The sequence below is a fragment of the Balaenoptera borealis genome (genome assembly GCF_965194805.1).
Source record: "Balaenoptera borealis genome assembly, chromosome: 2".
Taxonomy (NCBI): domain Eukaryota; kingdom Metazoa; phylum Chordata; class Mammalia; order Artiodactyla; family Balaenopteridae; genus Balaenoptera; species Balaenoptera borealis.
Window position 1 is genome coordinate 119,111,217 of NC_138867.1, and position 25,798 is coordinate 119,137,014.

At 34.9% G+C, this 25,798-nt stretch overlaps 1 protein-coding gene across 6 annotated transcripts in view; it reads left to right on the top strand.

Moving 5' to 3' along the window:
* The window catches only part of LOC309622637 (ankyrin repeat and KH domain-containing protein 1), a gene marked incomplete at its 3' end in the record, with an annotated part of 115,657 nt that overhangs the window by 57,802 nt on the left and 32,057 nt on the right, over positions 1–25,798 (top strand). For 3 of the 6 annotated variants that reach the window (XM_082378610.1, XM_082378611.1, XM_082378612.1), the window contains exons 11-16: positions 3,163–3,219; positions 11,642–11,729; positions 14,419–14,546; positions 14,752–14,895; positions 16,249–16,351; positions 23,592–24,350. In XM_082378610.1, the coding sequence (XP_082234736.1) occupies positions 3,163–3,219; positions 11,642–11,729; positions 14,419–14,546; positions 14,752–14,895; positions 16,249–16,351; positions 23,592–24,350 (1,279 nt within the window). Of the gene's footprint in view, positions 1–3,162; positions 7,007–11,641; positions 11,730–14,418; positions 14,547–14,751; positions 14,896–16,248; positions 16,352–23,591; positions 24,351–25,798 lie in introns of those variants that run through there. The other 3 variants (XM_082378614.1, XM_082378613.1, XM_082378615.1) reach the window with 2 other exon arrangements.

The window sequence follows — 25,798 nt, forward strand, 5'->3', positions numbered from 1 at the left end:
TCTACTAACAATTGAGGTCTCCTGATTCTTATATTCTCATTAACATGAGTTAGATTTCCCCTTCCTTCCTTCCTTCCTTCCTTCCTCCCTCCCTCCCTCCCTTCCCTTCCCTTCCCTTCTTCCTTCCTTCCTTTTTTTATGGTTTTAATTTTCTAATCTCTGATCATAGTCCCCATGTTTCTTTTATCTAAAAAAATCCCTGTGTTCCAAGTAGCCCTATGAGCTGCTCACTAATTGCTGAACTAATTGTTGAACTATATAAAACACAGGTATAAAGTTACTTCCTGGAAAAGTATTTATTCAGACATCATTTACAAATGCAAATTTTGAAATATTTTGTTAATTTCTTTAAAAAAAACTGATTTTTTTAAAATCAAATATTTAGACAATGTTTATTGACTCCATTCTGAAGAGGAGATTAATGTGTCTTCCACCATAGGATTTTCATGAGTTATTTTTTTATTACATTATCATGATTTTATAACATTTACATTCTGTTTTATGACCCTATTATTTCTCAAAGTTGTTAAACTTTAACTGTATATTTAGGTGGATTCATGTTTACCTTACTAGTCTTTCATATTATGTAGACTCTGAATTCCTGATTTCCTGAACTTGACTCACCTTTTGGCTGGCTGATACTGGTATTTTGTTTTGAATTTACTTTCCTCAACCAAAAAAAGGAATTCACAGGTGCTTGCATTTTTGATATTACTGTATGTTGTATTTATAAATGAATGTAGCCAAATATAAAATTAATGAATCATGTGTTTTTTCCCCTCAAAATTCTAAGCCCTCTATTCTACTGTTAAATATTGCCAAAGCCTGCTAGAATATTCCCCATTATATGTAAGTGATTTCCTTTCTGCCCGGATTATCATAAGATTCGTTCATTATACTTAAACCTCTATGATTTCCCCAGGATGTGTCTTAGTGTTTATTATTTTATAATAGTTTTTCCTGGAAAACCGTGAGTGCTTTCTATTTAAAGATTTTAGTTCATCCTCTCTCCCCTCTCCTTTTCTTTCTCCTCCTCATCATCCTTCTCCAGTTTTTTTCTATTACAGCCTTGAATACTTCTTTTTCTGTTCTATTTTCTTCTGGGACGTTTATTATCCATATATTGAATCTCCCTTATTATCTTTATGTCTGATTCTTTTCAGTTCTTTGTCCTTTTCCTCTGTATTGTTTCTTTCTTAAACCCATCCACCAGGTCACTATTTTTTCTGTATACTTGTTGCTGCTTCTAACGTGGTTTTCGTGGTTTCATCATTACTTGGTATCTTTTCCTACTTTTATCTCTCAGCTTCTGATATTCGCAAATCTTTTGATTTAATTATTTTCCTTGGTTAGATATTAAGATACTGCTCTATTTTCCGTGGTTTTAGTTGTATTTGGAGATAAAGGCATGAGTTCAAAAACTTTAGCAGAACTTCTGAGCTCTTCCAACTCACTTTTTTTTCCTGATAAATTTATTTATTTATTTGTTTTTGGCTGTGTTGGGTCTCCATTGCAGTGCACAGGCTTCTTATTGTGGTGGCTTCTCTTGTTGCAGAGCACAGGCTCTAGGTGCGTGGGCTTCAGTAGTTGTGGCTCGCAGCCTCAGTAGTTGTGGTGCACGGGCGTACTTGCTCTGTTGCATGTGGGATCTTCCTGGAGCAGGGCTCGAACCCGTGTCCCCTGCATTGGCAGGCAGATTCTTTTTTTTTTTTTTTTAATCCATTCATCTGTCAATGGACATTTATTTATTTATTTAAAAAATAAATTTATTTAAAAAATAAATTTATTTTAAAAATAAATTTATTTATTTATTTATGGCTGCATTGGGTCTTCGTTGCTGTGTGCGGGCTTTCTTTATTTGCAGTGATCGTGGGCTACTCTTCGTTGCAGTGCACGGGCTTCTCATTGTGGTGGCTTCTCTTTGTTATGGAGCACGGGCTCTAGGTGAGTGGGCTTCAGTAGTTGTGGCACACAGGCTCAGTAACTGTGTCTCATGGGCTCTAGAGTGCAGGCTCAGTAGTTGTGGCGCACGGGCTTAGTTGCTCCGCGGCATGTGGGATCTTCCTGGACCAGGACTGGAACCCGTGTTCCCTGCCTTGCAGGCAGATTCTTAACCACTGCATCACCAGGGAAGTACCCCCAACTCACTTTTAAGTTTCCTCTTGCTGTTATATCACTTTGTTCCACTAGTTAAAGCGTTCATATTCTCTTTAATATTTTTGAAAGTACAAGGGAATATTTGACTAAAATTTTGTTTCTATTTTTGTAGGAACTTCTTAATAGGTTCTGTGTTGGATACTTTGTGCTTATTTATTCTTATTTGAATGGAGCTTGTCTTTGTTGAAAATCATATGGGGATGAGGAAGGGAGAAGTGAGCTTTAACAGTCAGCTTCTTCAAATCATAGAGTTGACTCAGAATACTTTCTCACCAAATCTCTACCATAGGAACATGCATCCCCTTAGGGTAAGCATATCATCCAGGGTAGGAGGTAGGAGTGACTTAGGGTGAAGCCTTCTCTAGGCCACATTTCTTTTATTTGGAGATACAGTTGATCCTGGTCAGTGATTGCAATTCTTATTACTGTTTCTTCAACCATCTCCCTGTCTCATCTTTGAGTACTTTCTCCCTGTCTCGAGACTAGATCTAGAGAAAATACAGATATTCCATCGCAAGTTCTTTCAAGTCTCCTGTTTTAGTTGAAAAGTGTGAGCGCTAAGTGCATTTATAATGGGGGGAGGAGGTACTACAGAACTATTTAATCATCTTACAGTATTTTTCCTACTTTTATCTCTCAGCTTCTGATATTCGCAAATCTTTTGATTTAATTATTTTCCTTGGTTAGATATTAAGATACTGCTCTATTTTCTGTGGTTTTAGTTGTATTTGGAGATAAAGGCATGAGTTCAAAAACTTTAGCAGAATTATGTCTGCATATGTTAAGGTTTATATTGAAGTTATATTGGTAGAGAACCATATTATCATACTTAAAAATCATACTCTGTTCATGAGATTATGGTCTCTACAGATGAGAATCTTTTTAGTTGAAGATCCTGAGTTAATAAAGCCCAGCACCTGAAGTACTGGTCACAAGGTCTTCATGGCCAAATGTGATTTTCGTTTTTGGAATAAGATCCGTGAGTTCTTCTTTTTCCTTTCACAGGACAAGCAGGAGGACATGAAGACTATTTTGGAGGGCATAGATCCGGCCAAGCATCAGGTGAGGGTGGCCTTTGATGCTTGTAAGCTACTACATAAAGAATAGATGATGTAGGTAACCAGAACTCTGGATATCTGAATTCCAGCCAAGAAGTTCCAGGACCCTGTTGGGTGACAAAGGAAATCCTCTTCGATTGAAAAAGATTATGAAGTTCCAATAAAAAGAGATTTACATTGCTAGTAGTTTGCTTCCTTAGTATTCTTTTTATGTGGTATTCCTAAAAAAAAAAAAATCTCTTAGGTTAAAATAGATTTTCTTATTCAGATAGTTTTTTTGCATTCTCCCTTATTGAGAGAGTTAAGATAACCCAGAGAGAAAGTCTCAGTCATAAAGCCCTTTGTATTCAACTTTGTTCAACAAAAATCTGAAACTCAGATTTAGGGTGATATATTGGATTTTTTTCTATATAATCCTCAAATAAACAACAACAAAAAAACAGTTTAGTGAAACATTTACTATATTGCTCATGCCCTAATTTCTATAAAATTAAAATTTTCTTCTTAAAATCCTTTCATGTAACCTCGTTCTAGGATTGTTTTTTAACAAGGTGAATACTAGTTGATAAACAAACATTTCTTTTGAAAAAAGAAATGTGTGGAATTTGTGCCTGATGCTTTTAGAATTCAAGCAAATTTAATATCCATTGTAATCCAGAGAGATTTGTTTACACTCAGGAGCAGTGCTTAATTTTTAAATTAGGAATAAGTTGTGATTGCTTCACAATTAATTTAGGCCATCTAAAATAAATTTTTCAGTGTCAAGCCACTCTTAACCATAATGCTTATTAAATATCTTTTTTATTGGCTTTTGGAATGAGAAGTTGTTACATATTCATTCTACTTTGAAGAAAGTAAATAAATTTCTTTCACAAAATACTATGTGAAAATGTAAACTTTTACTCAGTTTATGTAATAGCTGTGGCTCCTATCAAGAATGTAAAGCTGAGTGTTAGTTCAGATAAAGTTAATTTTTTCTCCCTGGATTTGTTAAAGAAAATGTGATTTTAAATCTGTCTCTCTAGCTGTAAGTCTCAAGACTTGGGATACTTTTTAAAATTGAGGTTTGTAGCCCCACTTTTAGAGGTTCAGATTCAGCAGATCTGAAATGGGGAGTCTGCATTTTAAATGATATCCCAAGAGATTCTCATAAGTCCTCTATATTCCACACTTTGAGACATTGCTAGAGTCTGTAGATTATTCTGCATCATTGCTGAGTTGTGTTCTTTTCCAACCTTTGCTTTATTATCATTCTTCCTTCTTCCAAACTGAGTAAGCTTGGTTTTTGTCTTTGTTACTTGTGGTTTTTAGAAACTGAGCTAAACACAAACCCTAAAACAGTGCCTCTTAATCTTTTTCCATCTCAGTTCTGCTGAGGGATATGAATCTGATCAGTAACAGATCACTAAATTAGTGATTAATATACAGTGGTGGGTTGGAAGAACATATCCCCTAGGGGAGAGTGTAAGAATCCTTTAGTTACATATATAGTATAAAACGGCCTCCCTCTCCTCTCCTCTGATTCTGGTCCTTCCCCCTAGACCATGTCCTCCTTCAACTCCAAGAAACACTGGCTCTGTGATATAGTTACAATCTTCGATATATACCTTGGTTGCCCAGGACTGTGGTTTTAAAGGAAATCAATTTATTTTAAAGAAAAAAAGCCTTAATCTAAAATTAAATTTTGTTATCTAAAGCCAAATAGAAAAAAAATGCACCTTTTTTCTCATAATGCTTATGCATCAGAACGAGAACTTTGCAGTGCATTTTTTATGGACAAGATTTTAGCGGGCTTATAAACTCTGATTATCCACTTATCAGTATATTTCAACCGTTGGTGATTAGTTTACCTTAATAAACTAAATAGGACCTCCTGCTTTTTAAATAACTTTTTATTAAGGAGTAGCATATATACATATTTTAAAACTTTACTACTTAAAGCTGGAACACTTTTATCAATTTTTTCTTGATCCTTAAAACTATCTGTGCAATACACAAAACTCCTAATACACTTTTTTTTTAAAGGCCAAGTTCTTTCTTTCTAGGTTATTGTATGTTGAATGAGTCCTATCTCAAAGTTGTTTAAATATAAGTAACAAATGACTTCCAGTCAAGAAAGTAAAGTCACTGTTAGTATATTTTCAAACCTCTCTGCTCTCTGTCATTCAAGTACATAGATCTAATAAATAAAATATGGGAGAAAAGCAAACTAAACTAAAAATATATAGCTATACTCAGAGACAAGACCAATGAACTCTGTGGACTGGAAACGGACCCTGGATCCACAGCTGAAGCTGTAGGCCCAAGGAGAATTAAACCTAAAAAAAAATGGGCGCTGGGGGCTGGAATTTCATCATCTATAAGGGAATAGGGACTGAATGCATCTCACATGGAACTGGCCAATAGATGTAGTCTTATTGCCCAGCCTGTGAAGCAACATGGAAAAAAAGCTCCAAGCAACTGCCCAGAGTGGCAGTTAGAAATTAGCAAGTTGTTCTTCATAGAGGGAAGCTGCAAAGACAACATTGTAACTAAGAACTTGGAGGGCATCATTATTTGATTTAGTGAGAAGAACAGAAATAACTTCATGGGATAAGAAGCTTAAGTTGCCAAGGAAAGAGCTACTTCTGAAATGGACCAGACTGAGGTAACTTTTAGACCATCTAATGAGAAGGGATAAGTTTGTGGATGGAAATAAAAGAAAAAAAACAACTCCCATGCAAAATGAGCTTTTTCAAATAAAAAAATTATAAAGCTCAGGAGCAAATCTACATGAAGAGAGATAGTCAAAATGCAAGCAAACAAAAAGCAGCAGCACAGGAGAATACAGGCCCAAGGAAATTGAAATAAAAGACTTGAATCAAAGATTTTAAGCATGCTTATTTTAAACTATGAACAATAGCCATAAAACAATGTGAGGCAATGAAACAAAAGCTGATGATTATGAATTAAGAACAGATAGATACGAAATAAAACATTTAAACTTTCAGGAGAGAAAATTGTGGAAATAAAAACTAAATATATAGGATAAACAGTATATTGGACAGTTGAATAAAGAATTAATGAATCAAATGATAAAATAAATAATACAGCACAAAGGTAAAGAGATGGAAAATAGGAAAGAGAAATTGAGAGGCCATATATATTTGACCATATATATATATATGACCATATATATATATATATATATGAAGTTTCTGAAAGAGAGGCTAGAAATAGAAGGCAGAGGCAAAGCTTGAAGAGAAAATGATGGAGAATTTTCTAGAACTGAAGCCTGACATGAATCCTTGATTGAAAAATAATTGCTAAGGAGAACAAATGGTACTGCAGAATTTTAAGGATAAAGAAAAATCTTAAAAGCTATTGGAGGAAAAATGAATTATTCTCAAAGGAACAACAATTAAATTTTTGATGGTAGATTCTCATCAGCAATAATAATCACAGAAAACGATGGAGAGTAATATCCTCAAAATACCAGAAGAGGGACTTCCCTGGTGGCGCAGTGGTTAAGAATCCACCTGCCAACAGAGGGGACACGGGTTTGAGCCCTGGTCCGGGAAGATCCCACATGCTGCAGAGCAACTAAGTCCGTGTGCCACAACTACTGAGCCTGCGCTCTAGAGCCTGTGTGCCACAACTACTGAAGCCCGTGCACCTAGAGCCCATGCTCTGTAACAAGAGAAGCCACCACAATGAGAAGCCTGCACACTGCAACGCAGAGCAGCCCCGCTCGCCACAACTAGAGAAAAAGCCCGTGCGCAGCAACGAAGACCCAACGCAGCCACCCCCCCCCCCAAAAAAACAGAAGAAAATAACACAATATAGAATTCTATACTCAACTAACATTCCAAAGAAGGAAAAATAAGCATATTTTCAGATCTACAAAGAATAAGAGTTTACCACCTCAGACCCTTGCCAAAAGAACTACTAAAAGTTATGTACATCAAAAAGGAGAAAAAACCCTGGAGGAAGGCGTGGGATGCAGGAAGCTACGGTAAGCACAGAAATTGGTAAAATATATTATAAATACAAATTTGTGAGTATAAAACCTAAATTTTTATGCTTAAAACCAAAGTAGTACTAAAAATCTAGACAGCAATAGTATGAAATTCAGCAGGATATGTTAGAAAGTTCAAAAGCCACGCTAGAATCCTTGTGTTATTCAGGAGTGAAGAATCAGGTACTGAATAACTTTAAAGATTCTTTTTTACAAAAATATATTATTAATCAGAGCAAATATAAACCTATTGAACTCCGTTGTTAAAAGGGCACAGACATGAATTAGATTCAAAATCAAAATCTAGCAAATTCTGTTTTCAGGAGAAAGATCTAAAGCAAAATGACAGGGAAAGGTTGACAAAGTAATGGAAAAAGTTATGTAAGGCAATATTAATATCAGGCAAAATGTAATTTTAAACCAAAATTATTTTTAGAGATAAATAAATGCTCCTCCAGCTAGTATAACAATCAGTTACTAATCAGTAACTAACATCTACCCTCCAATTAAAATAGAAAATTACAAAGTTACAAGAAAATTAGCTCTACATTTGTAATGATAGGATTTTTTCCCACACTTCTCTATGAAACTGATAGATCAAATACATAAAGCGATTGTTAAGAATAGAAAAATCAAGTTTGCTCCTATAAATAGAGAGCTATCATTTTGTTTCCAATAAATATGGAATATGTTATTTTCCAGTGCATTGAATATGTGTAAATCTGGTGCATGTTTTAGGCCACAAAAGAGTCTTTAAAACAAACTTCTTAATCATATGAACTACATTCTCTGATCTCTGTTTTTTTAAAATTACAAATTAACAATAAGACCTTATTTTTTAAAATCCCATATAACTAGAAAATGAGGAAAAATACTTTTACATAATTCATGAGTTAAAAAGGCAATCACAGTAAAAATTGCAAAATAGATGTTATCACCAAAACTACACATCAAAACTTGGGTGAGAGGGTACAGCTAAAGTGGTCCTTAGAAGGAAAATTGTGTGTGTGTGTGTGTGTGTGTGTGTGTGTGTGTGTGTGTGTGTGTATGTAATGAAAGTAAATGAAGCTAGTAAAAGAACAATAGCACAAAGAAGGAAGGACATAACATTTTTAAAAAGTTAATAGAATAGTAAACAACAAAAAAAATGGAGTTAAAAAAAGAAAAAATAAGGATAAACAGCAAAATAAAAGCTGATTTTAAAAAAATTCTGAGATAGATAAAATAAGCCCAGCTTTTTTCAAAAGGGCAAAAGGTATATGATAGAACCTTAAAGGGAGTTATAACTGTATGATATAGTAGAGAACTTTAAAATTCATAAGGCAATATGAACAATCAGTTTGAATACTTAGATGAAATGAATACTGATTTTTTTCTATAAATATCAATTATCAAAAATGATTCAAGGGGATTCCCTGGCGGTCCAGTGGTTAGGACTCTGTGCTTTCACTACCGAGGGCCTAGGTTCAATCCCTGGTGGAGGAACTAAGATCCCGCAAGCCTCGCTGCATGACCTAAAAAAAAAAAGATTCTAGAATCGTATACCTCAATAAAACAACCATTTCACAAATTGAGTCAGTAGTTCAAAACCATCCATCTAATGAAGGTAAGAGGATCCCAGATGGATTTATAGGTGAGTTTTACCAAATGTTCAAGGAATAGATAATCCCTATATTATTCTAGCTGTTATCCAAAAAGAAGAAAGAAAAAAGGTCAAACTGCACAATACCTAAGTTTGTAGCCTTGAAAAATAATTTTCTTTGTTTATGAAGGAAATAATCATAATTCGTATCCTAAAATTTTATTGATATTGAACAAATATTGGCTGAAATAATAAATCCAACATTCATAAGTAAGTAGCCAGTTGACCCTTGAACGACGTGGGGGTTGGGACGCCCACCTGTGCTTTGGAAAATCCACATATAACTTCACATCTACCCATGTTGTGCGGGGTTCTGCATCCCTGTGATCGTGTAGTGTAGAACTTAGGTATCAACATATAAATGGACCTACGCAGTTCAAACCCATGTTATTCAAGGGTCAGCTGTATAGACAAATTTGGTTCCTATCCTAAAAGAAGGATTCAGTGGTCAGATATTTTGGGACAAATGGTATGTGTTGTGGGATATACATTATTAATTTTAGGACAAGAAATATTATAAATACATTATAAAGTTGTAGTATTATCGTATCAACTGTTTCCTCAAACATATTGTTCAAAACCAAAGGAATGAATGTATATTTATAGGGAGGAAAATAAAATAGGCAGCTTTTAACACCTTTTATTTCCAAAATTTTATTAGTATGTTGAATTTTGAAATTTCACTTGGAGTGAGCATCTTGGGATTATAGTTTCTGATTTCTTATTTTTAACAGCTATGGGAATATTTTAAATATACAGAACTAACAGTTACTTTAAAAGTTTATTCTAAACAGGGCTTTCAGAATCTTTTGTCTTTGCCACTACTAGTTGCATTGATGGGTGTCACTGCCAGGCTAAAGAGATAAGAAAGAAAAAAAAAGGAAAAGTGACATTAGTATTGCCCACCCATGATCTAGTAATAATGTATTATCAAATGAAGGTAATGAATGTCTTACTCTAAGTTTAGCTACCATTCTCAAAATTAACTTCTCTTTCTCTTATTTACCTAGTAGAAAATTTAAACTTCAAACTTCATTTCTATGAAAGGGAAGATTTGAGAGGTCATATATGCTTAGGTTCCTTCTTGGTAAACAGTGTTCAAGTACTTCATTGTTTTAGACATTAGGTATATAATGGTAAGCAAAAATGGACATGATTGCTTTTCTCATGAAGCTTATACTTGAGTGGTGGACATGTTACCCAAATAGTTACACAAACTAATATGTGATTGGAACTTATGAAGGAGCAGTTCGTAGAACTGTAAGTCAATAGTAGGAAAAGTGATCTAGTCAAGAATGTTCAGGAAGTTCTTCCTTGAGGAAATAACACTTAACTTGAGACAGTCAAGGATGAAAAGGAGCTAACAAAGAAGTGTTACAGGGAAGAGAGAGCAGCTTAAGCAAAATGGCCCTGAAACAGGAGGGGAAATAGCAGTTGCTAAAGGAGCAATTTCTTTCCAGTGTGTAGTTGATACAACAACTCCAGCATGTAGTGTGTTGACACAACTTTCTAGGTCTTTCTGAGTAAGCTCTTCATGATGTGTATTCCGTTTTGTTTGAAGTAAATTGCCAGAATATTAGATTTACCTACATTTGAATATAAGTTCAAAATTCATTCTAAAGCCAAATTATGTTGGCATTGTCTATAGTTATTCATCCTCCATACCTTAGAGTTAATAAAGATTGTTGTCTAATCAATATGCATAACAAAAATCAAAACATAAACTAGGAGGTTGAGAATTCTACACTATCAAGATAAAAGAAAAGAACTTCTTTTAGAGTGGAATTCCTGTCACTGCAGTCCAGTTTAAAGTTTCCATTGGGTTGACAATCTATTCTTATTGTTAGTTTGCCAAAGTTGTAGTGAGATATAGTTATGTAAGTAGACTAGTTGACTGTGTGGTAGCTAAAGGATTTGCTGAGTTAATTAGAAGAAATCACTGTTCTTTATCAAGTTTTTCTTAGTAACAAAAGAGGACCAGAACAACAGAAATTAATGTTTGCATACATAGTGAGGGGATAGTTGAGAGAACTTTTCGTAAAAGCTGTGTGTCAGCTACATTTTAATACTTAGATGAATGTAGTAAGAGTTCAGAGTACTCCCAACAGGCAGTACTACTTACCATACAAGCAAGCTTTTTTTAGTGGCATTTGATATTAGGATGCTTGAGAAGCTGTTTTCTCATTCATTCCTCTTGCTGACAAACTTGCTAGGAAGGATAACAATCTTCCTACTATTGTAAGACTGCTTCTTTTGCCTTTGACTATTCAAGCATTTAATTTCTACTCTAAAAAATAATCAGCTCTTTTGTATTTTTCTTTTTTCCTTTTCCCTTTACTCCTGAAATACCATAGTGTTTTTCTTCAGAGATTGGTTTCTCTCCTTTGATAGATCTCTTATTGGCTTCTGATATGATGAGATCCTCAAAATCACCTCACAAAATTAAGGTTCCTTTTTCATAGTTGAGATGAATAGTTAGGGAAATATCTTTTTAACCTTAGTATTAGAAAGATGCAGTTACTTCTCTTTGGGGATCAAACTAAACATAAGTCTTATCCTTAATGTTTATTGTTTGGTATGTAAAACTGAACTTGCTCTTAGAAAGTTACACCATCTAATGTGGACTGAAATTAATCCTGTATTTTGGAGGAATTGAGGTAGGTAACATAAGTGACTGCGTTGAGTAAGTATTAAATCTTCATTATTTCTTATGTCATTGATACTAAGTGTTAAAAATAGATGGTTAATGAATTGGCACTGATGGATTATTTTATGTTTCTTTACTAGGAACATGAATCTGAAGGTGGAAGAACACCTTTGATGAAAGCTGCGAGAGCTGGCCATTTGTGCACCGTGCAGTTTCTTATTAGCAAAGGTAAAGAAAGTACAAGTGTGCATTTCCAAGAAGGTACAACTTCTGAAAAAAGTTCCTAAACTGTTGCAATTTCTGTTAAAGCTACTTTATCTATAGTATAAGTATTGTATTCCAGTCTTTTGTTGCTGTATTTTATTAGGAGGCAGAGTTCATAAGGTACTTTGCTGGGATCTTTATTAGGTGTTTTTTTTCCTGGCTGCATTGGGTCTTAGTTGTGGCACACAGGATCTTTGTTGAGGCATGCGGGATCTTTCGTTGCCGCGTGTGGGTTTTTTTTTCTCTCTCTCTATTTGTGGCGCACAGGCTCCAGGGCACGTGGGCTCTGTAGTTTGCGGCGCGTGGGCTCTAGTTAAGGCTCGCGAGCTCAGTAGTTGTGGCGCAGGGGCCTAGTTGCCCCGCGGCACGGGGTATCCCAACTCCCTGACCAGGGATCGAACCTGCGTCCCCTGCATTGGAAGGCAGATTCTTAACCACTGGACCACCAGGGAAGTCCTGTTTATTAGTTTTGAGTTTGAAGTTTTCATCAACCAAAGAGTATATGGTTACTCCCCAAAGTTGGAAAAGTCAAAGGTAAAATGTCCAGCTATATTTAGTAGATACAGTATTGTTCAGCACTTAAGGCAGTTCTGCTGGAAATGGGGAAGGGTGGAGGAGAGAAAGTCTGCTACTGTTGTTGATGGTACAGTTAAATCAACCAAGTACACAAGGGTGTTATTTATTATTTTTAGAGATTCTATTATTAGAATATATTTAGGCAAAGAAGTTCAAATGAGGGATAAGAGGTAGTTCAAGACTACTTACTATAGAGAAGTGAAATGCTGCTGAACTCAGTTTATGTTGAACCATATAAAATTGTCATTGTATATGTCAAAGATGGTAATATTAGCAATTTCTTTTGGTTCAGCCTAACTCTGTGTAGTTTTCGAGGTACTCTGGCATCTGATAAAAAAATCTTAGGATGTTAAACTGTAAGGAAGGTCCACTCAAGTGTTGTCACGTTATTCAAATAAACATTTTATATCTATTGTATATTCCAGTAGAATTCTGACATTTTGTACCATTAAGGATGCAGTGTAAGATTTTATCATTTTAAATATACTTGCTTTCTTCTTTAATTGGATAAAACTAGGCCTATTTTCTTCACATCACATTTTGCTACCAAGTAAGGCATATCTTACATAATGTTATAACTTAGTCTGTAAAAGCTATTTACTTCAACCATGCAGAAGTAATAAACAGATGGATAACCTTTAGAGTTCTCTCATGCCCCTTTCCTAAAGAAGTTACCTAATCATACCCAGCAACTACCCTGCTAAGCATATAATCAGGCTTGTCAGGAATAAGAACACATTGATTATAGCCTTTCTAGGCTGTAGTAAGTGCTAAACAATCCCACCAACTATATTTATTATTAACAACTTTAAAAATAATCTCATGTTGCTAATGTAAGGATGTTTATTGGTGTGCCTTACCTTTCCCAAAGGTACTTTAATACAAGTTAGGATTAGGTTCAGCTGCGTATTTTTGAAAATTAAATAAATAGTAGTTTCCCCTAGGTTTATTTTTCCCTTCATAAAATATGTCGAATTAAGGAAGAAGGAAGAATGAACATTGCTATAGTCTTTTTTTTTTTTTTTTTAATTTATTTGGTTGCACTGGGTCTTAGTTGTGGCAGGCGGGCTCCTTAGTTGCAGCTCACCAGCTCCTTAGTTGTGGCATGTGAACTCTTAGTTGCAGCGTGCATGTGGGATCTAGTTCCCTGACCAGGGGTCAAACCCAGGCCCCCTGCATTGGGAGCATGGAGTCTTATCCACTGTACCACCAGGGAAGTCCCCATTGCTATAGTCTTAACTATCTAGTTGAGTCCTTTTGGGATTGTAAAAGGTAGTTGAACTAAAAATGAGAGGTCTTTTTTTCCGTGAATCAAAATTAATTTACCAAAAAAAGAGGCTAAGAAAAGATTTTGCATTTAGACTTCTTTTAGGTCATATTGTACAAAGCTATTGAACAACTTACTAAATCGCCTTTCTGATAACATATTTGGATAATCTTTTGTCTTCTCTTCATATCCAGGTCTCTCTGACCCTTAAAATACACAATATGAAGAATTACATTTCTCGTAAATACTGTTTAAAAAAATCTGTTTTCTCTACTTTGAGACCTGGCTATACTGCCACATTTTAGAAGTAGATCAAAAATGTCTTTGAAGAGTTACATACAATGGTATTATTTGGTGCTCACATTAACCTGTATGTATTTATTAATCTAGATTTTTCATTTTAGAAGTGATATTGAATGAACGAACTACAACTATGCACAGCAATGTGGATGAATCTCAAAAATATTATATTGAGCGAAAGAAGCCAGGCACAAAAGAGTACACTGTATGATTTCATTCGTATAAAGTTCAAAAACTAAAACCAGTTTGGAAGTCAGGATAGTAGTTACCATTGGAGGGCGGGGTAGTGACTGAAAGGGTGCACAAAGTGGGGCTTCTGGTATGTGGATAATGTTCTGTTTCTTGATCTGGGTGCTGGTCACACAAGTGTGTTCACTTTGTGAAAATTTTTCAAACTATACACTTATGATTTGTGCACTTTTTTGTATCTATGTTGTACTTCAAAAAAGTTTTTAAAATCACATTGTCTGAACTGGCTTTGCTAAGATTGCTGTTTATTTTTCTTTGAAGGTGCCAATGTGAATAGGGCTACAGCCAATAACGATCATACAGTAGTGTCGTTGGCATGTGCAGGAGGTCACCTGGCAGTTGTGGAGCTACTCTTGGCTCATGGGGCTGACCCTACTCATCGTCTCAAGGTATTCTACTTCAAAATAAGTAAATAATATATACATCATTATTAAAATATATTTCAAATATTTTAGTGCTTAATATTTATTAATATTCATTACTGTTTAAATGAGTTTTGATTTTATATGAGCTGCTAAGAAACTAAATGTGTTTAGTAATCATATTATAAAAAGAAATTAATAAATAATTAATTACGGTGTCAATTTTTCTCAGGATGGCTCAACAATGCTCATTGAAGCTGCAAAAGGTGGCCATACTAATGTTGTTTCTTATCTATTGGATTATCCAAACAATGTTCTGTCAGTTCCTACCACAGATGTGTCTCAGCTTACCCCACCTTGTCAAGATCAATCTCAGGTAATGTAAAACAAAGCTTATTTGTAAATATAAATATTCTTCAAATTGGGAGTTTTTGTTTAAAATTAGTCTTTAGTAAAATGGGCTTATTTCTCTCTCTCTCTCTTTTTTTTTTAATAAATTTATTTATTTATTTACGTCTGCCTTGGGTCTTCGTTGCTGTGCGCGGGCTTTCTCTAGTTGCCGCGAGTGGGGGCTACTCTTCGTTGCGGTGCATGGGCTTCTCATTGCAGTGGCTTCTCTTGTTGCAGAGCACGGACTCTAGGCACACAGGCTTCAGTAGTTGTGGCTCGCAGGCTCTAGAGCACAGGCTCAGTAGCTGTGGCGCACAGGCTTAGTTGCTCTGCGGCATGTGGGATCTTCCTGGACCAGGGCTCAAACCTGTGTCCCCTGCATTGGCAGGCGGATTCTTAACTACTGTGCCACCAGGGAAGTCCGGCTTATTTCTCTTTTAAATTTGAATAAACCTGGTCCTAAATTCTTTAAGATTTTCTTCAAAAGTACATGGAAAGTTTTTTCACTGTCTTATTTACTGTAAATAGTGGTTAAAAAGAAACACTTAATACCAAATATAAATATAAGTATTCCAAGTTGTCCTTTTATTACAACTAGGTCTTTAAGGTTGTTTGTTTTTTTATGATTACATTAAGCATAATCTTGAACCAAGAGAATGATTTTCCCTTAATACCTCCCAAGACAATATTAATTATCCTATAGATAGTTACTTTTGTCATCCAGGAAAGTATGGGTAAACCAGGATATATGCACCAAAAATTCATTAATTTTTAAACCTACCTAAAAATATGGAGAGAATATAGAGAGTATACTAAGTATACAAAGTTCAGTGAAATCTGAAATTCCTTTCTACAAAGTTATCCTGAGAACTACTGAAATACACCAATTCAGGAAATGTGTTGGATTTTTTTCTTTTGACCCATATAGAATTTGAACAAGGGTAAATTGGCCAGTTGAATATGTGACTTGTACTCCTAGCTATAACTGAAACCAGCAAGGATTTCTCCGTAACAAGAGAGTGATATTAATTCCATTTAGCTTATCATTGACTGTTTGTAGAATGCCTGAATTTGCCCAATCACTATTCTCAGAAATTACTGCTTGGTGAATAATGCTGCTGCTGCTGCTTCTCCTTTTCTTCTCCTTCTCCTCCTCCTTCTTCTTCCTCCCCTTCTTCTTCTTCCCCTCCTTCTTCTTCTTCTTGGTTTTTCTCTTAAAGAAACAAAAAAAGTTAATTTGGTGGTATACGAAGAAGATCTAAAACAGGATCTCTTTCATTTATGGACCTTTGTTTTATTCTTTGGTCTGAGATTATTTTTTTCTGAGTTGACTTTTTAGGTTCCACGTGTACCAATGCATACACTCGCCATGGTTGTACCTCCACAGGAACCTGACAGAACTTTACAGGAGAACTCTCCTGCTGTTTTAGGAGTACAAAAAGGTTAGTTCTTGAATTATTTTCCTTAAAATGGGTATGTTATCACCTAAAGTATGAATTCGTAAAGGTACTTTAATGGTACACAGTTACTGTGTATCCAGAATTGAGGTAGGTAATTCTGACAAATGCTAATCATCTTACATACTATTTAAAATAGAAAAGACACAAGTACTAGGAAAAATGATTTCTTAAAATGCTAACATACTTCTAGGTGTAGTTTTCATCTGGCACAGGCAAAAATACTTAAGCATATACCAAGTTCTTCATTATATTAAATAAAGTAGCAAGTTATATTAAAGTAGCAAAAATTTATCAGGCATTCATTTTTCATTTCACAACTCTTTAGCTAAACAGTAATATGAGGAATGAAAATATGTTTGCTGTCAAGTCTTAGTAGCATTGATTCAGTTTGGTGAGTGAGAAGTTTAAGAATTATATTTAGTTTCTTTCATGTAATGCTGAATATATGGCTTAACATCTGTCAGTATGTGAACACGGACAAATAACTATAAAAAAGTATATGAATAATATCCAAGTGAATATCAAGGTGTATACACTATTTAAAGGACTCAAGTTTTTGAGCTCTGTTATTTTTCTGCTGTATTTTCATTTGTAGATATAAAGTACCTTCACTTGGTAATAATGTATGGTTGTCCTACCTGAGTTCTCTGAAATAAAGAAAATAAGTAATATGTAAAGTGTTAAAAACTATTATATGTAAAACAAATGTATAAGCATATTTCATTCATTATATGACAATGAAGTTCTAGATTTTTGAAATCACAGTGAAGTGTGTAAGTATATATTTGTATCTTTAACACAGCTTTAAATGAAGTTGGTAAGGAGTGACTATACAGCAGCAAACAGAAGCTTCTTTCAAATTAATGTCAATTTTAGTAATTTAGAGTATTGTGGGCCTTCACCAAGGATTACTTCATTTCTAAACTATTAATTTCATAGATAAAATACCTGTAGTCTCTCCGACTTAAGCTAATTCTAGCAGTTTTCCATTGGACACCTAGCTATTCAAACTTCAGAAAATGAAGACTGCTATTTTTAGTCTTAAGAAATAAAAAACAAATTAAGCATGTACTTGTTAAGGAATCTGAGCATCCTAACCGGCTAACAGCCTTTAGTAAAATATTTAAACCTAAATGCCTCTGTTTTTGTTGCTCTTTGTTTGACTATATCCTATAGAGGACTGTAGTAACTTTGGCTAGGGAAATTCAGTACTAAATAAGAAATCATTTAAAAAATATTTATTAACACAGAGCCACAAAATAACCAAGAAATAAGCTAGGAAGGACACAGAGTATGTACAGAAAGGAAGTAAAACATTTTAAATTTCGATTTAATATGTAAGTCAACTGAAACGTTTGGGTAGTGACTTTTTAAGTTGATACTCAAGTGAGTAATCATATTTTTGCTTACTGAAATACCTTCTTATACTGAGTAGCTACTTATTTTCTTCACTTTGATGTTTTTTGGGTCTTTTAAAATTTATTTATTTTTGGCTGCGTTGGGTCTTTGTTGCTGCGTGCAGGCTCTCTAGTTGCAGTGAGCAGGGGCCACTCCTCACTGCGGCGCGCTGGCCTCTCATTGTGGCAGCCTCTCCCATTGCAGAGCACGGGCTGTAGGCCCATGGGCTTCAGTAGTTGTGGCACGCAGGCTCAGTAGTTGTGGCTCGCGGGCTCCAGAGCGCGGGCTCCAGAGCGCAGGCTCAGTAGTTGTGGTGCACGGGCCCAGTTGCTCTGCGGCATGTGGGATCCTCCTGGACCAGGGCTCGAACCTGTGTCCCCTGCACTGGCAGGTGGACTCCTAACCAGTGCACCACCAGGGAAGTCCCTGATGTTTTATTACTTACTGAATAGTGTCAAAATGAACTAACCTTTTAAGGAATCTTTCATTTTACTAAATTATTAGGGAAGGAAAAAATTAACACTGGTATCTAGACACTTGGCCCTTGCTGTTGCCAGATGCCAAGTGGTATTGCCAACCCAACATTTATTTATGTGGGAGCAAGCTGTGATAATGCATTGTGTTAAGATTTCATGTTAGTATTGATATAAATCGTGTGCATATTAGAATATCACTATAATTTAGGAAAAATCAATTGATGATGTAAAAGTACGTACACACTGAATCACCTGGGTAGATAGAAAAATCTATCTTAAATTATTAAATATACATTATATTCTCCTTAAAGTGGCTTTTTCTTAAAATTTCTCATTTATATAGCTAGAGAAGTTACTTTGAGTGATGAAATTGCTGTTTGACCGTTTTGCTTTTGTTTTTCCTAAGTCCATAGATTATACCTGCATTGCATATGTGACTAAGGATGGAGGAAGGATTCTTACTCTCTAGGACTCTCTTCCTATTCTAGCAATCATCTTTTCAAGTTTATAACATTTTACTCCTATCTGAAGTCTTTATTCATATCTGCATCCTTTTAAAATATATTCAGGCTCATAAATCTTACCCAGGTGTTTCTTATATATCCTACTATGATATTCTTTTCTTTCATGTGCACCATTCGTCCAGGCTCCGTCCATCTTGACTCATATTCTTCTGATTTAGGCAACTAATCTCACTTATCCATTGTTAGTTTTCAAGGATTTGAGATCCTAGCTGGCATCTGACAGAGGCCTCAGAATCACCTTTATAAACAAAATGTGAAACTAGGTAAGAGTGATATGCTCAGTTTTCTAGCATTGTTTAGCTTTATCATCTATAGTTATGAATATTCACATGGGAAAGGATACATAAGTAATATCAAACCTTTGTCTTTCCAAATTTAATATTGTAAATAAATTTGTTGATTGTAGCCACTTGTTGCATCTAATTCATTTGTAGTAACTGATTCTACAGAGATCCTAAAATAGGATTCTGATTATTCTCTGTAGTTATATAGCTTAGAACTAACTAATCCATTGCAAAGCATTAAAATGATGTCAAGATAAACAATACACATCTTTTGTGTGCACCTTAAGGCCCTCTTGAGGAGTCATTTCTTTTCTCTGAACTCCTATAGCACTTTATTGGATCTTCCTTCTGGCTGTGGTCACTCCTGCACCTTCACCTTCCCTTTGGACTTCAAGTGTGGAAGGTTGAGTTAATCATACTTAATTCCTGGACTTTGTCATCATGACTCTGCTCTTGTTTTTACTTTGTTCCTTTTTATCCCTCTTTCCATACCCATACTTCCCCTTAGGCAGTCATTCTAGTGTGTTTGATTTGCAGATTCTTTTGTTCTTACAAGTTCTTATAAAATGTTTACTACTTTATATATTTTTAAATTTACATAAATGGTATTATGCTGTAGATCCTGTTTTGTTTTTTACTTTTTTCACCAACACTGTTTTTAAGATCTATCCATATGTCTACCTCTAGATTGTTTCTACCTGCAGCATACATAGTGTTTCATCCTGTATATCCTCTATTTTTTACTTGTCCTTTCTCTCAATGATGGGTACCCAGATTGTCTCTCATTCCCCACCACCACAGACAATGCTGTGGTGAAAATTCTGGTACAGTCCCCTTATGGATCTGTATGAGAATTTCTCTGGGATAAACTCAGGAGCAGAATTGCCTGTCATAGGAGTATGTAATGTTTATCTGACAAAGTACTGTGAATACACTCTTTAGAATGCTACAGCAGTTTACACTCCCAGCAGCAATGTGTAAGGGTTACTATATTAAACACCCCCATCCCATTTCCGTATCTGCCAACGCTTGGCTTTATCCTTTTATTTGGATTTGTACATTTTTATCTCCCCTTTTAGACTGTAAGCTCCTCGAGGGCAGGGTTTAGATTGCTCGTCTTTGTATGGTCCACTATGGCTTGCTTGTACTAGACGTTAAATATTTGTTGAATAAATTAATAAATGCCAGGCTAAGAATATAGATTATTCTGAAGACAAAAGAAAATTATTAAGAATTTTTAAGAAGAGCGACATTGTGATTAAAGGTGATGTTTAAGAACTTAATCAAGAAATACTATTTTAGACTGCTGGGGAACAGATTGAAAACAGAACTATAAATGTAAAGTAAGTATTAGGTTAACATGATGCTTTATATCCCAGAGTTGTTATTGAAGTAGGTAACATGAAAAGTTCTCATTTTAATATCAAATCATTAAAATTGTATAGAAAAATTATATGTACAGTGAATGAGGTTGAGTGTTCCTCTGGAAATTTTACTACTAATATTCTCTAGTTTAATAGATTTCCATTAGTAATCATGCTTACGTGGATTTATGTATGCCCAAATTTAATAATGTCTTTTAACATATAACTGCTTATGTCCACCTCATTTCCTCACTGCCCATAAAAAAATAAAGGCCATGTTCTAAGCTGTCTCTATATCGTGGTTTCCTGTTGCAAACTTTTTTAATTAATGGAGGAAAAGTGAAAGTTGAGGAAGTAGGGTAGAAACCAAACCAAAGAGATAAGATAGTAACTTTACCTGTGTTCCTAAATATTAATTTATGATATCACTCAGTGCTACCAATGAGTAGAGAATGAATAGATTTATATATTTCTATCTGACAGTGGGCGATATCTGAGGAAGATGGAACTCTTTTACATTCTGGTGTCTTATACTACTACCTTCCTAGAGACTGAAAATTTTGTTGGTAAAAGGACACTTGTTAACATTCTCTGCTTTTCCCCAAAATGAAGGTGTTTCTTCAGCTTCTAGGAATAATTAGGTGACATTTGTTTTTCACCAACATGGCTTAGTCGTGATGTTATAGCTTGTATTAGTGCTTTGATGTGTATCTAGGCAATCCCACTAACTCCATGGATACAGATACTCAGTCATTGTCTATTTGGGGAAGAACTGCTTTTTGTGCATTACTTTCACCATCCTCTGTTCTTCCTGCTACATATATTTTGGGCTTTTTGTCTCTGTGTTCAGTTAAATAAGTTACTCTTTGTAATCTTGTGCTCTAAGCTTTTTGTATTTTATTTGTTAACAAGATACAGCCATTTCTCTCTGTTATTACCCTCAAAATTCTAGCCTTATTTTGGATTATCTTACTATTATAAGATTTAAAATCTGACTGTCCAATGTGGTCATAATTAATTACCAGTCTGATTAGTGTTGAACTCTTACCTAGTTTTCTTAATCTTAAATACAAATTACGAGACGCAAATTACAAAATACAAAAACTATACAGGGGTGTTTTAAAATAATGTTGGAGGAGCATTCAGAACTTCTTTGCAGAACTTCTGAATTTACTCTGCTGATGTCATTGAATTTGTTACACAACTGAAAATTTCCTTGCTGGGCTCGCAGATTCATACATTTCTATTTGTGGCAGTTAAACTCCCTTTTCCTACCAAGGATTGTCATTAGGTACCTTGAACAAGTAGAGCAAACCATTATTTCCTATGTGATCTTGCGGAAATAGTTGTAAAATTATCTCACAAACTAACGGCTTTTGCTCTGAAAGGATAAAGTCTGTTCTCACCACTTTGCTCAGATAGAAGTGTAAAATTGAATGTGGACAATACATTTTGCTGAATTTTGCGTTTAAAAAATAACTGTCTTTAAAGTAATTGCAGTGATTTTGGAACTGTGGTTGTCTGACCTCGTTAAAGACAGTATCTCAGGGAAAACCTGTTAGACTTTTTTTGATAATAACATGTTGCAAATATTTGAGCTGCCTGCAGTTTTGAGTTCTCCTATTCTAGCAAAAAAAGCAGTGAAATCTTTTATTTTTTTGTCTAGTAGTTTTGTCACCCTCTTGCAGTTCTGAGCATTTAAACATCTAATGGATTATTTTTTTCGTTTGGACCTAAGAATCATTTTGAATGCATTGGATGAGCTTATTTTTAAAATTCTGAAGTTACATATATTATTCATATATATTGACTACAGTCCTTAAGAATAGACAACTGTTTTTTACCCAGTTTTTTTTAAATAGCTTTATTGTTGTTTAATTTACACACCATAAAAGTTCACTCATTTTAAATGTACAATACAATGACTTTTAGCAAATTTACATAATTGCATAACCATCACCTCCATCTAGTTTTGGATCCGTCACTCCAAAAAAATCTCTCATGCCTGTTTGTGATCAATCCTCATTCTTACCACTATAATCCAGGCAACCACTATTTTCCTTTCTGTCTCTATAGATTTGCCTTTTCTCTATAGATCTGTTAAAAATGGAATTGTACAACATGTGGTCTTTTGTGTCTGGGTTCTTTCACTTAGCATAATGTTTTCAAGGTTCATCCACGTTGTAGGCTATATCAGTAGTTCCTTTTATTGCTGAATAGTCTCAGTTCTTCCTAAACAAGATTAAGCCTTGAATTTGCCTCTAAGTAGTTATTATATGTTTCCTCCACTTTATGCCCAGATGTTAGGATTGTTAATATTGATAATTATTTTGCCATGAGGGGAGTAAATTAATTTAAGTGTGATCGAAACCTTAAATTAATGTATAGTTACTTCATTTTTAACATACACTGTCAATATGAGTAATCCTATATAGGAAGTCTGATTTTCTCCTAGGTAATATTCATTGTTTCTCTCATAGACTTTTACGTGAAGAGTTTATTTAAACTCAGAATAATTGTCCTTTGTGATACAAGTTTAATACAGTGTTCAGGTACAGAAGTGTTTAAGACTTAATTACTGAAAAATTTTAGAAGGTTATATCTTAAAAATTGATTTCAAATTATATTTTAATATAATAAAGAAACATTTTGGCAGTTTGAAAGACACTTTTCCCTACTTTGATCTACAAGTTACAGTTTCTTCCAGTAACCTGTACTTGCACAGTTAATATTGTAAAAAGAACAATTGGGCAGTTAAGCCAACATTAATGATACCCTCAACATTATTTTGATACTGCTTTAGATTTGATGTTCTTTAAAAAGTCCAATTAAATAAGCAGAATTTTGAGGTTCTTTCCTCTTTGATTTCCTTTTCTCCCTAATCCTGTCTTGTTTTCCAAAATCATCCAATCCAATAAATATTAGATTTTTTTAATTGAAAAAGTCACATTTTTTTAATTGGCAACATCCCTGTTTGTGCTATGTAAAATAGATGAGTCTGGTCTTTAATCTACCTACAACTGGTGTGAATCTGAACATTCATTCTATAGCATTAGTTATATGGGTTTTGGGAGGGAAGTATGTGGTGGGGGGGCGGAGGGAGGACTGGGATTTTTTTTTTGTTTTTTTTTTTTTTTTTAGCATGGCACATTTTCAAACATTTTTCATGTGCTTAGGTACATCCAAGCAGAAGTCCAGTTCCCTGCAGGTAGCAGATCAGGACGTACTGCCACCTTTTCACCCATACCAGCCTTTGGAGTGCATAGTAGAGGAGACTGAAGGAAAACTGAATGAACTGGGACAAAGAATTAGTGCTATTGAAAAAGCACAGCTTAAGTCATTGGAGTTAATTCAAGGTGAACCTCTGAACAAAGATAAGATAGAAGAACTTAAAAAGAACAGAGAAGAGCAAGTCCAGAAGAAGAAGAAAATACTGAAAGAACTGCAGAAAGTGGAAAGGCAGTTGCAGATGAAAACACAGCAGCAATTTACCAAAGAATACTTGGAAACCAAAGGTCAGAAAGACACAGTATCTCCACACCAGCAGTGCTCTCATAGAGGAGTCTTCCCAGAAGGGGAAGGAGATGGTAGTCTCCCAGAGGATCACTTTTCAGAGTTACCTCAGGTTGACACAATCTTATTTAAAGATAATGATGTTGATGATGAGCAACAGTCTCCACCATCGGCAGAACAAATTGATTTTGTCCCAGTCCAGCCTTTATCATCTCCACAGTGTAACTTTTCCAGTGAATTAGGTTCTAATGGGACAAATTCTCTTGAACTTCAGAAAGTATCAGGTAATCATCAGATTATAGGACAGCCTCAGATTGCTATTACTGGACACGATCAGGGGCTGTTAGTGCAAGAACCAGATGGACTAATGGTTGCAACTCCAGCCCAGACGCTTACCGACACTCTTGATGACCTGATAGCAGGTGGGTTAAGAAATATACCTGTAATAATTTCTCTTTAATCTTTGTGCTCAACTTCTTTATATGACTCTCCGAAAACACCAACTTGGTACTTTTCCATTTTAGAACTATCTTTATAAAATTACTCATTTCTTGAGGTGTTTTGGAAGTGAATTTAACTAAACTCAACAACACTAACACACAAAAGTGTGTTTTCCCTCTTCTTTTTTGTTATTTGCAAAAGCAAAGAAATAAAGTTGCCATGATACTTTATTTTAGACCTTTGGTATCAAAATCATCCTGTGTTGTATCTTGGGTAGGAGATCTCAAAATAGAATTTCTTTGTAGGCTTTAGAGATAATCATATAAGGTTAGACATTTAATTTTCCTGCTGGTGATTTTCATATTTGGAAATCAGAATTCTAAATCGCATTGCTTTTTCTTTATTTATAATTTTATTAGATCAATTTAAATATTTCTAATTAAAAGGGATGTTCAGAAAAAAAATATAAGCATTCCATGTTTTTAAAATATTTGTGGTTAGAAGATCATTGTCAACTTGATAACGATTTAGAGATTGGGATTTTTGTATTAACTGTCTTGATGAAAGCAGACAGACACCACACAGACACAGACACACACACACAGACACACACACACAGACACACACACACACACAGCAAAGCAAAAAAGAAACCAGCCGTATAAACTTACAGTATATGTTTCTGTTTATTGTTGTGTGGAAAATTACAACTAGATATGAAATGAGGTGCACAAGTTTACTTTCCGTTTCATTGTCCTTGCAGCAGTGGGAAAACAGTGCAATTAATCATTTACCTTCCTAAAGATGGCTGGTGAATGTATCACCTCCATGAGAGCCCAGTTCAGAAATGCAGCCAGAATGGCTGTTGACAGTGGATGAAGACCAAGAACTAAGATGTAGCTGGAGTGATATTCAAAGGCAGGCCAGTCCTCTGTCTCTTGATTGCAACATTTTTTTTCTTTACTGTTGTCTGTTTCTTCTTGTCATATTCTCCTCCCCTCCTCCCATCCCAGTTATGCTATCCCAGTTTCCTTTCTTCTTTTGTGAGCCTTTAGTCTTCCTAATCTTTACTGAATCTTTTAAAATGTGGAGTAAGATTACTTAATTCAGGAATTTTATTGGGCATGTGTATGACTTCCAGTGGTTATAGAATTGTAATAGTGCCTTTGAGGCTCCTCTGATATGTAATAGGTATTGCTGTGCAGAGGAGGAATGTCTTAGTTTTCATAAAGAAAATAAAAATGCTGAGAAATGTTTTAAGGAGTTAGAGTCTTTATTCTTTAATTTTGTTTTTGTATCTTCAGCCCATAGCCACTTAACTCAAATTGACTTTGTGTCATTAGCATTGCAAGTTGTTATAAATTTTGAATAAACTCTTATAGTTCATTTATGGTTCTGATTTCTAATCTGGTAAAAGCAGATATTGGAG